Here is a 15,225-nt window from a genome sequence, read left to right as displayed (position 1 = left end):
TGCATATTTCTGCTTTCGTGCAGTATATTGTGTTTCATGTGTGGACACATATTTTATTAAAGAGTATAGCATAACCACTTATGTCCACCTCACTCCCAGCAGACTTCTCATGGTGCACTAGCAGTATTGTCTTCTTGAATTTAAATTAGCTCCAGATTTGATACATTTCAGAACGTTTTATTTCCTGAGTTGGAAAATGCATTAGTTCAAGAAGGTTGATAAGTGGTTTCTGAAAGATTGATTGACCATAAAGCTCAGAACCATTGCTCCCTAGATCTTTGAATCTCACTTCTGGTGTATTTTTGTATATGACTGCAATGTCAGTCAGAACCACTGCATCAGTAGAACACACAAGAAAACTTTCAAAAAGTTTGGGACACAATCTTTGGATACTGTTGGAATTATCTACCAAGGTCATATTGAGCATCTGAGAAGGGGCTAATTCATACTGATACTAATTTAACTTCTGTGGGTGTATTTCTTTAAGATTTGAGGTTCTCTTGGCAGTGAAGATGTTGACTGTATTGGTTTTGATGCTGTGTGGTCTTCTAGGTGGTTGTGACACCTTGTGGTCTTGCTGACCACAGTTGATGTGTATTATTTTGTTCATAATTTGGTTTTAAATTTGTATATTTTGCTTGTAAGAGAACTCTGTATGGTCACTGGATTGTCATTGGTAAGTAACCAAAACGTGGTCACTAAATTTACATTTATTTAAACTGACCATCTGGAAATAATGGAGTAATGTTAAGGTGAAACGCCAAGTGTCCAAAGTTAACTTGTGTAATATGTAGAAAACTTCTTTTTCAAAACAGGTAGCACATACAGTAAAATAGCATTTGCATTTCTCAACACTTACATTTCTACTTCTATAGAAGAATTATAGATTAATGTTGTTGACAGTAAGGTATTGTTAAACACATCAGGTGTTGCAGTAATCCTTGACGCTACATTTCTGAAATGTCAGAAGGTATCAACTTCCTTTACAGGAAACTCAAAATACTCAGCTGACAAAAACTTAAACTTGTTGCTTCCTTGACAAGTTGAAATGCCTTGATTTTATGGAACCTGAAAGTTAATTGCAGTGTTGATTTAAAATTTTCTGTTGAATGCTGTTGTCTTCCGGTGAGTGGAATGTGGTCAACACCTTCACACACTTTTTTCAAATCCATTTTAATATTATCCTCCCATATAGGTCTTTTCAGTAGCAAGCATTTGGCATAAACCCACACTGAAACCAGTTATTTTCATTGAGGCTTTTATTGAAGAATGAATGGAAGAATGGTGTGTAGAAGTGAACGTTTTTTTTAACAGAGTGTTGAAGCAGATTAATTGAAAGTTTAATGGTGTAATACATTGTCATTTGGTTTTAAGCCTTGCAGTTGATGTGGATGCATTCCGGCTCTGGGACTGGTATAACATGTGTTCAGTCTAATAGTTAGTATTGAACCAACGTTTGTGGGTAAGCTCACTTTCCTGTTTCCTGATGGTCATTTTCATTTATATCTCAACTATTTTCGGTTAGCGTGCTTGCAATGAAAGTTAAAAAAATGATCCTGTTAACTTCGCCATGTTTGTCCGACCATTCGTTTGTCAGCGTGTAACAACTAGAGAAACACTGTACGGATTTTAATGGTCATTTGATTTTGGTCTCTGGAGCAATAAGGGTTAGCATTGAATTGTTTTGAAGGAAAATTACTTAAAATATTTATGGTGTAAATATTGAATTCTCAGCAGACTCAAAGTATTGACTGACATGCAGCTTTTGGTATCAGATAGTGTTTTTTTTATTCACATTATCAAACATCTAGGTCTAGTGGTACCTTGAATGAGGTTTCTTGCCGCCTTTGCATGCGAATGCTACGGCTGGCCCATTCCAACAGTCGTCTGTATTCATGCCATCTGTCTCATTCGGTTCTGTAGAACCTGTGAATTTGAAACTGCATCGTTACGTAACCAGACAACAATTAAGAGCAGCTTGAGTATTTATGTGGCGTCAGAGGATGATAATTTATGAGTGGGAAGGGGTTTCAAAGTAGTTCATCGCTCATCCCTGGCCTACTACGTACATGTACTAATATACAACGTAGGAAAATAGACGTTTCGCTACATTAGTCGTACTATATTCTTTAATTAAGCGGATAGATAATGATTTTAATTTTTATATGCTGCTTTGTTAGACTATTAAATAAAAATCCGTTTTAAGAACTACTTATATTTTCTCGTTATTTTTGACGCTCATATTCAATTAACACCACGAACATCGAATTAAAGGTTTATTTGCACATTATCTATTTCGCATTTGGCTTGTTCTGCGCAGACAGAAGCTTCTAGCTCCTCGGAGACTAAATTCTCAGCGCCTGGCCCCACGCTCTTCGTTGCATTGTACCCGTGAATACCATGCCACTACTAGGCCGCACTGCCGTCGGACGCATGCGCGAATTGTAAATAAAAAAAATAAATTTTGAGCAATTTTTTCGCACCCTTGCACAGCGTATCAGCAGCTGGAATTTTGTGCACAATCATTACTAGATGGGCTCTGTTGATGAGCAAAATTTCAGGTGAGGTTTCGACATGACCAACCGGACTACGCCCTTGTCAGATACACAGTACACACTCTTACCACCTTCGATACTAACCTGGCACATTTGTCGCAAGAGTTATTCAGTAATGTCCGGTGTGAGAAATGTGGTCCAACTCAGCCCTAAAACTAGGTGTGACATATATTAGTTTTATTAGTAGAATTTGTGCTTCGCACGGTCTTCTGGGTTGTAACGCCTTGCAGTCCTAACGCTACACCCCAGAACTGTAATAGTCTTACGTTGGTAACGCCATCAGATGGAATGGCGGCGTTTGCTTAGTGGGAAGAGGCGGGAAGCAGCAGTTTCTCAAGAAGAATTGTAATGGTGGGAAGGCTAAAGTCATTACACTCAAGAGTCTGTTGTAAGGATAATTTTATATTCTACTGTCTTAATCACAGTAAGCAAATTTTTATGTAAATTACAGCAGTGGTAGTGTAGTAATCTGTGTGTTTTGTGGAGTATTGGTTTTTGTTATTCGATAACTTTACACTGTTCACTTTCTATACACGTGATCGACATCAGGTTGAGTTGCTTTTGTCTTTACTGTATTGTATTTTCTCCTTTCGATGTTAAGAAATGAAGACAACTGTATATGTTAAAACTTTTCGAACTGGTTAAAAAGTTTATGCTAAAGGTTTAATTGAAAATGGTTTTGCAGAGATTGGTCGTTGCTGGTGTGTTTTTCATCTGTAAACAGAAAATTTTTACATTTATATGTGTATATGGTGTGTATTAGTAAGAGTGTTGCATTATCTGAGTTGTTTGTGTTGTGGTCCTTTGTTCCAGAATGATGTGAGGTATGACGCATCTGTCTATTTTATTAGCAAAATTTCTGAACAGTGTGGAAAAATGCTGCACACACAACATAGTAAACCGCCTTCACTCCTAATAAGATAAATGCATCATTGTACAATGACTTACCACAACTCAGGTAAGGTAATACTTGACTACTCCACATCATATGCACATATGTACATATCACATTTACTAATTTAAACATTTTTGTTTACAGATCAAAAACACAATGGACTTGAAGATTGCTGTCTTCTGGGCTGTAGAGGCGTATAGTCTGGTAGAAGATTACCAATGTTTCAGAGGTCCTTGCTCCCTGCATGATCAGTATTCATCATCACTGTACTAAGTAAGTGGAAACGTTTTAAACTTATTATTCTATCATTAGTTTTTGACATCAGAAGGAGACAATATGATCACCAGTGCAATGACATATTTATTTATAGTTTATTCAGTGACGCAGGTTCTGTAGCTCATACCATGTAATGTTGAATGAGAGGATGACAATGAATAATGAATTGTAAATGAAGGAAACATTGACCTGGAATTAAGATAGATTTTTTGAAGTTATATGTTTGGAGCATAGTGCTATAAGAAAGCAAAACATGGTCAGTGGGAAAGCCAGAAAGAAGAAGGATAGAAGCTTTTGAAATGTGGTGCTATAGAAGGGTGTTGAAAATTAAGTGGACTGTTAAAGTACGAAATGAGCAGGTTTTAAATAGGATAGGCGAAGGAAATGTTACTAGAAGAAGAGGTAGGATGGTGGGACACATTTTGAGACACCTAGGATTGGTTAATTTGGTAATGGAAGGAACAGTTGAAGGGGAGACAAAGATTGGAATATGTGACGCAGATTTTTGAGGATGTGGGCTGTAAAAAAATATGTGGAAATGAAGAGGCTGGCACAAGATAGATGAAAATGGAGGACCTCATCAAAGCACTCGGAAGACTGATGACAAAGAGAGAGAAATGAAGGAAGCGGTCATGCATAATTTAAGGTAGTATCTCAGCATTTACCTTGAAGGACTGAGAAAAACTGCAAACACTTCAGTCAGGATAGGCAATCTCCAGGCTGTGATTTCAACCCAGGGCTTCCCACATACGAAGCAGGAGTCTAACCACTCAAAAATGACTTTTGGTAGCAATGACATAAAAGCAGGAATTTGAATGTAATGGTGGCCACAGACTGAAACATGTTGCTCTAGTGAATGGACAATGAGCTGAGTGTGCAAGTGACAAGCAAGAAAAACCAAGAATTAGCGTAGAGGGTTATGTAAGTTCCAACATTTTTACCACGGAGCTTATGTTACCTGAAAACAAATACTGAATAAGATGTTGCACCCCTTTGTTTTATGGAATAAATATAGGACAATTTTGCTAACAAACTGTGAAATGAGTTTGTATGCTGAGTAGCAATCCAGTATCATGCACTTCTGTTCTAAGCAGCGGTTAGATGGTTTGATAGTTCATATTCATTGTGTTCAAAACGGTTTGCAGTTACACACAGTGTTATTCTCTACCCACGTGAGAATGAAAGGCGGTAAAATCAGTGACAGTGACCCAGACTATGAGCACAGGCGTGTTTCTGACTTTTCTGATTCGGGTGGTGTTGTTGGTTTAAAAGAATTACAAGTACAGTAAAACCTCTCTAACTTGGACACTTGCGGTTCCACGATAATGTGTCCTACTTACAGAGGTGTCCAGGATAGAGGGAAAGGGGAAAATCAGCCTTTCAAATTGTGGTGTACTGACAATGTGGTAATTGTAGAGTATTATGGAGCCCTTTCCAAAAGGGAAATTATTTATAAGAAAAATCAAAAGGGTAAATTAAATTTTTACAAATTTTGTTTTCAGTAAACTAAAATTGCATGGATAAACTCAACGGGAAGGGCACCAATACTTTAAGTTTACCGACAATGCAATCTATTTACTTACATAATCTAACTACTGTAGGCTTGCTTGAATTAAGAATTAATGACAATAATAATAATCTTTTGAAACCCATTCTCATGGTTGCACATTATACCCCAGCCTCAGTGAAATTTTAAATATTCAGAATGTATTTTGTTTAATTGTACTTATGGCAGTAGCTCAACATATGATGTCACTTATTCCTTGTAAAAAGGTCCGTCACAAGACACTGCTCTTTTGCTTTTATCTTGGAATTTGCCATCCTCTTTCTAATTTTTGCCGCAATCCGAATAAGGTTTCAACCATTCCTGGTTGATTATGAGCGAAAGCATACCTTTCCAATTTCTGTTAACACTGTTTAACTCAGTTGAAAGCACAGTACTGACAAAGTTAAAACTCAAGTGAGGGGTTTAACAAAAGAATAACTATTCACTTTCACTGCATTCCAATGATGTGTTCAATGTCTCACACCCTCAGGTAGAAGGCATTCATCAGTCAGAAATTCAAAACAACAAAATATTAACTGTAAACAGTTCCCATAAAAGCATTGAAACTAAGTGCATGCATGCACCTGTCCAACTTACAACAAAAGGGGTGACAAGTTCCAGGATAAAGGGGTGTCCAAGATATAGGATGTGGACACGTAAAATTATAGGATATTCGCTGGTTCCAATTAAAAGTGTCCAATATAGAGGGGTGTCCAACCAGAGGGGTTTTACTGTATCTTCCACTGCTGATAACAGTTTGGTAGGAATTATGATACTCCTCTTGCTACTGTAAGCAAGCATACACTCTGTTCACACAGATGACAATTTTCAAGCCAGAAAATCTAATCCATTATTCATGCAAACATTTAAATCAGTGCTTATCAGAATTAGAGACATTCCTCAGAGTGTTTCCCAGTAGTTTATGCTCATATCACAGTGCACTATTGAAAGGTTGGACATCATGAAGGAGTCTACTGGAAAGAAGAAATTATTTTGGCAGATTTTAAAATGACCAGCGTGCTTGACACATTTCCTTATCCAGCTGTTAGAATCTGCATGAGAACAAGGAAACATGTTGCAGAGTTTCCAGAAATCTATAAAAGAGAACACTTTATGTTCTTGGTAAATGAATCAGGTACAGTGGCCATGAAATGGTAAGGTACTAAGGAAGTAATTGTTATAAGTAACTGCCACACAAGTGATTTAGAAATAGCAAAGTGCAAGTTGAGGGATGGCAGCAAAATACCTTGTCCAAAGGCAGTTTTGTTTAATAGTGATTATATGGGAGGTTTGGATGTAGGTGATCACATGACAGAAAATTTGCTAAATGGTGGAAGAAAGTATTTTACAGATTTCTCATGCCATCCGTTGTAAATGCATGAATGAGTTCTGTCTGGAGAGATAAGATGAGAAGGGAGACTACTCCTTTAGTTTCATGTTGTTGTGACTTAATTATTTGTAGATCCTGGAAGAAATGGAATGCCACTAAAAATGCATAAATCCAGTGGTTAGCCTTCAGAGGGCTGTGCAAAAATATGCAATGTTGGTGATCATCTCCCTTTATAAGGTAACGCCAGGAGATGCTTTGACTCCTCTCAGTTTAAGAAGCACGCACATTAATCTAGGCAAAGTTGAAAAGGTGATAACTACACATTTTAAATTAGTTACTGGCGTCTGTTTTTGTATAAAATTTAATTTAAATGAATAGTTAATTCTTGCAGTTAATATAGTTTAATTTGCACGATTTAATATTGTTCTGCTGTTGTTTGTATTAATGAGTCAACAGAATAATTAATACTCTACCTTAAAGTAAGGTGTCACAATTAAAATTTAGGCCTTTTTATTACTTGTTATAAAACCATTAGAATGAGATTTATTGGTAGTTCATTCATTGAAATCACCATTTTAAGATGCAATAAAGTAGTCTCAAATATCTTTGGAATAACAGAATGGAATGACTGATACATGTTCCTGTGTGGGTCTGGTCTGAACATATGAAGGAATGAAGTAGACCAGTAGAAGCTGCAGTGTTTCAAGTTTTAGTGCGAAAGTTAATTTGATTTTACTGCGACGGATTACAAGTCAATAAAAAAAATTCTTTTGGCCTGCACTTAACAAGTGTGTACATGGGATTTTGGGAATGCAAACATTTAAATGCTGCAATAATGTACAGGGGACTCAGGTGTGCAAAGTCAAGTAACTAAATTATAAATTAATATATATATACTGCTTTGACATTTGTTTATGAATAAACTTTGTAATATAATAAAAAATCTCACCAGAAATTTAAGTATTAAATTAAAATTTCAATGGAAATTTGGACTTTGTAAATGAAATACTTTAATGGCAGTTATTAAAACAGAATATTAACACAAATTTAGGCATTGAACTCTGTCATGTCAGATACAGCATGAGCAGGAATTATCAATTTAACTTTCTAAACAGAAGTGGAATTTTTTGTGCTACTACAGGATATCTGGCAGACTGTATATAATAATTTTTTTTAGATTATGCAGATTATTATTTTACTTTATTTTCACACATATAATTGAATCTGTATTGGAGGAAAGCTTGCTGTACAGGCACTTGCATATCATACTAAATAGATATTGGTGTACAGCATTTGTTTTGTGTTATATGACATAGTTTGTGTCACAAAAATTCATATTGGAGTTCTTAAAATAAATCCATAAAAGTCTTGTATTAAGAGAGATTACCTGTCTTGCAGAAGTCATCAGTAACATTTCTTGAAATGTTTGTTTTACTGTACAAGCACCTGGCAATTCATTGTGAATCAGATCGTTCAGTCAGAATAGTGACTGGCTACAGGCCAGACAATCGAAGTTCAATCCCCAACAGGGGCAGAGGATTTTCTCCTAGCCTCTGTGTACAGACTGGTTCCTGTTTAATGAGTAATGGGGTTCTTTTCTGTGGATTAAATGCTGCTGTGGAATGGTGCAGACCACTCACCCCTTCCAGTGTCAAGGTTGAGAATGAGTAGGAGCTATACCTCCTCTCCCCTAAGTGCCAACATTGGCTTGTAACCTGATTACTTTACATTTACCCACCATTTCATCATCATCCAATTCTAAAGGGTTCTGAGGGCAGTAGTTTACACTTAAAATTATTTGTAATCAGGACTTTTTCCATCATCTGTTTTTTAAAATTCGCGACGTTTCACATCTTCAGGTGAGAGGTACTTACTCTGTTGAGTCCCTTAGAAAGAGCTAGTCTCTGTCACTGGACAATTTAATTTGTGCAGTTATATGAACTTATCCGCCCAAGTATGGGTTCTGTCAGTGAAATATAATACTTAAAAGATAAAATAAAAATTATAAGAGCAGTTCTGAAACCACATAAAAATTGACATCAAAACAATGCAAAAAAGGTGTTGGCATCCAAGTCATCAAAGGACATTGAAACCCAAACACCATAAAACACCTGAGAATACACTACTGTCGTCCTCTGTACGGGAGGATATGAACCTACTACCGGCGTCCTATAAGCAGGAAAGAACCTGTCACTAGTGTCCTCCTTGAGAGATAAGAGACTACCGGGTAACTTAGGACAAGTGTTGCACACAGTTATCGGTATCTATTAAACCATATTACTGCTGATTTCCTTGTTGATCAACGGAATCCATATGGGCGAAATTTATAAGTACCGTTTCTTTTGATTTGAAGAATGCTGCCGTTCCAACTTATCCGATGGTCCTCCTCGTAAGCGTGCTCATCATCATGCTTTCCTTCATGACAAATTAATGAAAAATTCCTTCCAAACAGTTTCATCACTTTATTTTCCTCCCATTGTCTCATACTTTATCAAACATGTTTTAATGCCAAAAGAGTAATGGTAAGGTGTTTACAACAGTTTGGTTGTTACTATATCTGGGATCAAACTGAATTTATTGTCTGCATCACTGTCTTGCATGTATAAGGAAAACAAATTCATATAGTACATAATCCAAACACTTACTGACCCAGGAGGTGAGTCAGCGAGCTACAAAGTACTGTTGCCAGGAAATAATTTTTATAGTATGGGCAGTATATGCTTTCTTAGCTGCCACCCTTTCCCACTCATCTGGTTCCCTTGCCTTTTACTTTTAATAGATATGGAATGCAGAGATTCACCCCGGCTACTGTACTAGGTTCAAATCTTGGCCCAGGGATTGACTTTCCTGGTTGAAGTTTCTTATGGTTTTCCACAGTGCTTGTGAACAAATACCAAGATAGTACCTTTCCAATTAATTATTTGCTAATCATCCTAATATTCAATGCTGTGTAATCTGACTTGTTAGAAGCATAATTTAATAAACCCTAAATAAATAATTTATTCTCTAATTGTTATTAATGAATGATGTTTTTATTACTCTGATCCTGAAATATGTTAAGTGGGGTTGCTTGTGCAGATGCGCCACACACAGTGGGGAACATAAAGCTGGTGGTGTCCGCAGTTGGAGGGGCTGTTCCAACAGCCATCACAGAGACCGTTGAATGTGAAATGGTCTTACATAGTATCAGGCATCGCAGCACACAAGCTGACTCAGCTGTACCATTTGACATGAGTAGAGGATGTGTACCCAACATTTCTGGAGTTCAAACTGGTAAGTACACATTACAAATTACACCAATCTCTGGTCCATCTGGGAACATAACGTAACATTCTTGCATGGTAGTTTATAACTAATGAACTACTGCAGAAAGTAATCCTTGAGCTTTATAACGTACCATTTGTATTATGATGAAATTAGTTCTATGTCTATATTAGCAACTGACACTTTGGTACCAAAATGAAAGGACTCATTATTACAAATTCCAAAGGCTACCATTGGACATGATTTTGAACGAATTCAAACAACCTCAAATTTTTAGTACTGCTTACCTGATATCCAGTTTAACATCCTACCTTCCAGTTCTTCATCAAACAAGTTATCGTTTTTCATCACATATCCCATCCTAACTTATTCTTTCTCCTATGATGTGTCTGCTTGCTTTATGGGTCATTATACAAAACCTCCTCCCGAGGCTTTGCTTTGTGTTGAAACCAGTTTCAATCCACTACTGGTTTGCTGGACCTATCGCAGCTTCGCGAGAACACCATTTGCCATCCTTCTGGGCTTTCATATCTACATTAGATGTGTCAGGGACTAATTCCCCACTTTGCATCACCCCAGTTGGCACTTCCCTACTTGTTGAAAATAAAACTGTAATGGGTCAACAGTAAACAGACAATTTTGTTGTAACCATTTTATAAACATAATTTATGTTGGGATTCAACATATTCAAAAGTAATTGATATAAAATTTGTAGGAGAAAGTAGTTAATTTGGTGATGTACCTTAAGGTCTCCTAAGCCATGCACTTGGAAGTAATTTAGACAGCCAAATAGACTGTATTTTAAGTTCACAACAGTTGATTTTATAACCAACTGTTTTTGAGAAAATTATTAATATGATAATTCTGGTTATGTACAGAAAATTATATGGTGATTGATCCAAAAAAATATTTAGTTTGACGTCAGCTTCATGCACATTGGGGTACTAATTCTGACGAAAATTAAAATCGCTCAGAAGTTTTAGAAAAACCTCAAATACGAAATCATTGAAATTTTGCAAAGTATAGTCAGCTTTTGGAGAACAAACGTGAACAGGTGGATGGTCACAAACTGAGCATTTTATACATTGTGCAAGGAATGCATATAAAAGTGATGTGCAACCTTTACAGATTTGACAGAATTTAGTTATTGTAAGGATTGTATGAATGTCAGATATGTGGTAATTGTGACAATGTGGCAAGTTGCATCTCCACAAAATTTTGTACCTGTGAAGGAGTATAATATTTGTTGATTTTTTATCATTCTGAAGAAACGAGTTTGAAGCCCTTTTTTCAAGTGGCATGTATCAATCTTCTACAAGTTTCAATTACAGGCATCTTCAGTAAATCTGGTGATTCAGAAAGACACTGTCATCATGTGGTGATTCTTTGGTCATGACTGTAACATATGTCTTATGGTGACAACCCATGAACATAACACCCTTTCCTTTATTGCGTACTTATTACATTATAATTTATGCATTGATGAATGTATTGAATGGAAGAGTATGAGTTCTTCCAGGATCATGTTTCTTTCTGTTTGTTACTCATTTTTCTGCGATATTATTGGATATTTTTATATAGGATTATAAAGTGTAAACATTGCACAGAGTTGGGAAATAAGGACACAGTTGCGAACTCATTGCATGCAAGTTGGACCTGCCATTTGATTCAACTGTGACAGACTGGCTAAACTATACTTAAAGGAAAATGGATTAAGGCAAAAGTGCAGGGCTTTCCTTGATTTCAACAGTCAAAAGTGTACATTGTGAGAAGCCAGCCTATCAGAGATGTTCTCTGAGGGGTGAAGCCTCATAAGTAGAAGGGACTGACTGAAATCTTCCAGTGAGTTGTGAGGAATTTTAAATCAAATCAGAAACTGAGAAGGGTGTTTTAGAAGCTGTGGTCATCCAAGATTTTTAAACATACACATGTTTGGATACCAGTTATTAAACAGAACAGGTGTCTCTTCATAAATCAATCAAATTTATGACTATAAAAGAATTTTGGAACCAACTTTAAGAAATTATATTATATGAATAGTTCATAAATAAACTGAGGCGAGCAGTTTAAAATTTGGGTTAATTTGAGGTGTTTGAGGTTGCAGTACATTAAGCATTGTGAACATTTATTTGTATTTGACAAATTATGACTGAGTGTGTTGTATGAATTATAGTTCTGATAGTTAACAGGCAAGTGTATCCAGTTTTAAGAGGCATTCTGTTTATAATAGAAAAGGGACAAGTCATGAAGATATCTTACTCCTCATCAAAACCACATTCAACCCTGATTTAGCACATACATCATTGACATTAACTAACCTATTCCTGTAATATTAAAGGTAGGAAGACTGTATACAAGGTTGCATATCATTTATATGAGGTTGAAATTGGCATCAACAACCAAGGAAATATGAGTCCAATTGTTTTTTATTCGTAAGAAAATAGTAAAGAAAAGTACTTCTGTATATTGAACAACTAAAATACTCCATAGGGCACAATCATTGAGAAGCTGGTAATAGGCTCGGCTAGTCAAGGTATTATCTTCTATTTATGGAAATGATTGTCAAGTTTGCTTTAGCTCACAGCCAGTCCCTACCCTGCACCAGATCAGTCCAATGCAGGTTTTAATTCCCTAAAATATGTTTTAATATTGGCCTATACTACCACTGTGCCAAGATCGAAAAGGCCTCAAAAGCTTTATAACCAATTTTTTGTGAGCACTTATTATGTCCCCCATGCATTCTATGTGACCCACCAACCTTAACCTGGATTACATCATCCTGATAATACTGGAAGGGAACGAACTGTGGAGATTTTCATTAAAAAAACCCTGAATCTGACAGACCACATTTCACTCCCATACCAAGCAGCAGTTAAGATTGTGTTGTTTCATATTTTAATCTTTGTATCTTTAGATGGAAAAATGAGTTTATGGGGTAGGACTGTCTGAAAAGATACACGAGCACGTACGTCATATCAACATCTTCAGTTTGTGATATACAGCCAGGTTCACCAACTTCCAGTTTGTTGCACCTCTTTTGTTAGCTGAGCGTCACTCGTTTGTGAAGGCTTACAATGCATGAAATTAGTAGATTGAAGATCGTTTTTAAGAATTATTTCACGATTCGTTTACAATGTACACTTCTGAAAAAATAAGAAGTAATCTATTGAGTACAGAAAGTAAATTAATTTAAGGCAGATATTTTAAATATGTACATTTGGCTCTCTTTGGTTGGCACGATGCTCTTTGTTCCTAGTAGCTGCAAAGTTACTTCCGTAAATACTGTGACTTTGGTAGCGTGGCGTTGGAGAATAGTTATGTCGTAATAAAATATGGATTTTGTTTGGTGTCGATGATTTTCAGGGTAATAGATTGTGGCAGCTGTTATACAGATTACTGTGGCTATGTGTAATTATTGTCTTGGCTTCTATTTTATGAACGCTTAACAATGTCGGTTGAGAATTGGGTAAATATGAATTGTGTGTGTGCAATCACGTGCTGCATAAAATTAATTCTCCATGTCTTGTGGAGTAGAAGATTCCAGAGTGTTGCAGTGTGCATTATGTTAAACAATATGAAACGTGTTATTATGAAGGGTTATTTCTGCTGTTAAACATTGAGTCATGGATTAAAATATAAAGATGCACACAATATTCTTGAATAGAAGATACAGTGAAGACATGGAGACGAATAATACAGTTCTGCACTGGTGTCGACATGATGGAATTTAGTTACATTGGCATGCCTGAATCTCGTCATATTAATACAATATTGCTCATATGCATTATTCAGAGAACAACTATCTTCCTCGATTTTTGAGATAGTTAACACAATTTTATAATTAATTTTTTATTTTACAGCAGAACATGGGTATAATCAAAATGGAGAATGATGTTGATGTTGAAAGTGAAAGAGATCCCATTGGCATGGTATCTGATGAGGTTCATGTACAATCAGCACTTTCAATAAAAAAAGATGAAACTGAGGTAAGCCTTCCTTTCAGATGAGATTTTTTTCTGTCCATTTATACACATGCCTGAGTGTTTTTTTTAGTGTATGAGTTGTTGTTATCTGTGAAACAGGTATAAACAAAGAACATTACTGTACGTTTATAACCTAACTCTGATTTGCTCCTGTAGTGCTCCAGGCCTGTAAGAATAATAGCAAATTGCACTCTGAATTGGGTAGTGTGAATATATTCATTATCTTAATTTATAATACAAAGTAACAAAGACACTCTTTCAGGCTTGTTTCAGTGGTTGAACCATTTTAAAGATGGAAACAAAAGGGTGGTTGGCAACACTCGAAGCGGGAAAGTTCAATCCTTGCGGCAAAGGAAACAGTCTATCATCATCATCCTAAAGTACATCCTATGGGTAGGATATCAAATAGTTTATATGACAGATGACAGCACATATAGTTCATATGGCAACTGGTAGATGGCAGTGTGATCTTTTAATCTGAAAGATGTGATGGACAGCCCTTGGCCACAAAGTGTTCTTTGCGCCATTTCTCTATCAAATTAACGTATTATTCCGATATTATTGAATTTATGTGATAAATGTTTTGCGTTCTGTCCAGTTTTTCAGATAATGAATTTTGATGTAACTTGCTTTCATAAATATCATTATTTAAAAAATATAATAAGTTGTAAGGAACAATAATTTAAAAAATAAACGGCTTCAAGGATATTTAATAATATTCTTTTTGTGAACAATGATTATGTGGCATTGGAATTGAATTAATTATAATCTGACTTTTTTTCTGTGTTCTTAACATGCTCACACAGCTAAGCCATTTTTAACAAAATTCTAACATTTTGAAGTATTACATTTGAGAAGTGATTGGCAGTCGATCAGTGATTCAAGGACTTTCGAAAGGTACCTGCATACACTATCTAGTTACAGGATGTGAAACTGTGTTCTCAGTTTTCTGAGAAAGGTGCTTTTTGTCTTATCAGGGCATATTTCTATCATCGCTGTATGATCCTGGTCAAAGAGCAGCATGCCTTTAGAAGTCAAAACATAACGCTTTCAGAACACACTTTGAGCATGTAGTTTTATTCTGTCACTGCATGCAGTTACCTTAATGGAATTCATTGAAATTTGTAGGTCATTTGTCATTCATGTCTGTAGAACATGAAGTACTACTGAAAATTGACTTGAGAGGTAAACCAGCAGCCAAGTACCTGGGAGTGAATGTGTTAAACATCTGACATAAAAATTATAGAATTTTGTGATGAGAATGCTGTATGTAGTCTGAGCCTGTCTCATAATTGACTCATACCATAACATTGAATGTTGCCAATCCTTTGTTTAAATGTCTGTTGGTATGCTTCCACAGCAATAAGACAAGCATT

At 36.0% G+C, this 15,225-nt stretch overlaps 1 protein-coding gene across 4 annotated transcripts; it reads left to right on the top strand.

Moving 5' to 3' along the window:
* Positions 1-2,833: 2,833 nt before the first annotated feature.
* On the top strand, positions 2,834-14,243 carry LOC147871490 (NADPH:adrenodoxin oxidoreductase, mitochondrial-like). Of its 4 annotated transcripts, none has more exons than XM_087361138.1 (6): positions 2,834-2,979; positions 3,369-3,513; positions 3,595-3,723; positions 9,664-9,875; positions 13,730-13,852; positions 14,112-14,243. In XM_087361138.1, exons 3-5 carry the CDS (start codon positions 3,695-3,697, stop codon positions 13,756-13,758), a joined length of 270 nt encoding a protein of 89 aa, XP_087217264.1. In that variant the 5' UTR covers positions 2,834-2,979; positions 3,369-3,513; positions 3,595-3,694; the 3' UTR covers positions 13,759-13,852; positions 14,112-14,243. The 4 variants fall into 4 exon arrangements, with proteins under 4 accessions (XP_087217264.1, XP_087217261.1, XP_087217263.1 ...); XM_087361135.1 differs by having other exon boundaries at positions 13,727-13,852; XM_087361137.1 differs by lacking the exon at positions 3,369-3,513 and having other exon boundaries at positions 2,834-2,943; positions 13,727-13,852.
* Positions 14,244-15,225: the final 982 nt, after the last annotated feature.

The sequence above is a fragment of the Zootermopsis nevadensis genome, unplaced genomic scaffold (assembly GCF_977971745.1).
Source record: "Zootermopsis nevadensis isolate Lab colony 2312 unplaced genomic scaffold, Znev_1.0 Znev_ptg000052l, whole genome shotgun sequence".
NCBI lineage: Eukaryota > Metazoa > Arthropoda > Insecta > Blattodea > Termopsidae > Zootermopsis > Zootermopsis nevadensis.
This window is presented reverse-complemented; position numbering and strand designations above follow the sequence as displayed.

Excerpts from the sequence above, each read along its gene's own strand:
- LOC147871490 (XM_087361137.1), top strand. The coding sequence starts at position 3,695 with ATGATCAGTATTCATCATCACTGTACTAA. Across the intron at positions 3,724-9,663 it reads ATTCATCATCACTGTACTAA|TGGGGTTGCTTGTGCAGATG; the intron begins GTAAGTGGAAAC and ends AAATATGTTAAG. Across the intron at positions 9,876-13,726 it reads CATTTCTGGAGTTCAAACTG|CAGAACATGGGTATAATCAA; the intron begins GTAAGTACACAT and ends TTTATTTTACAG.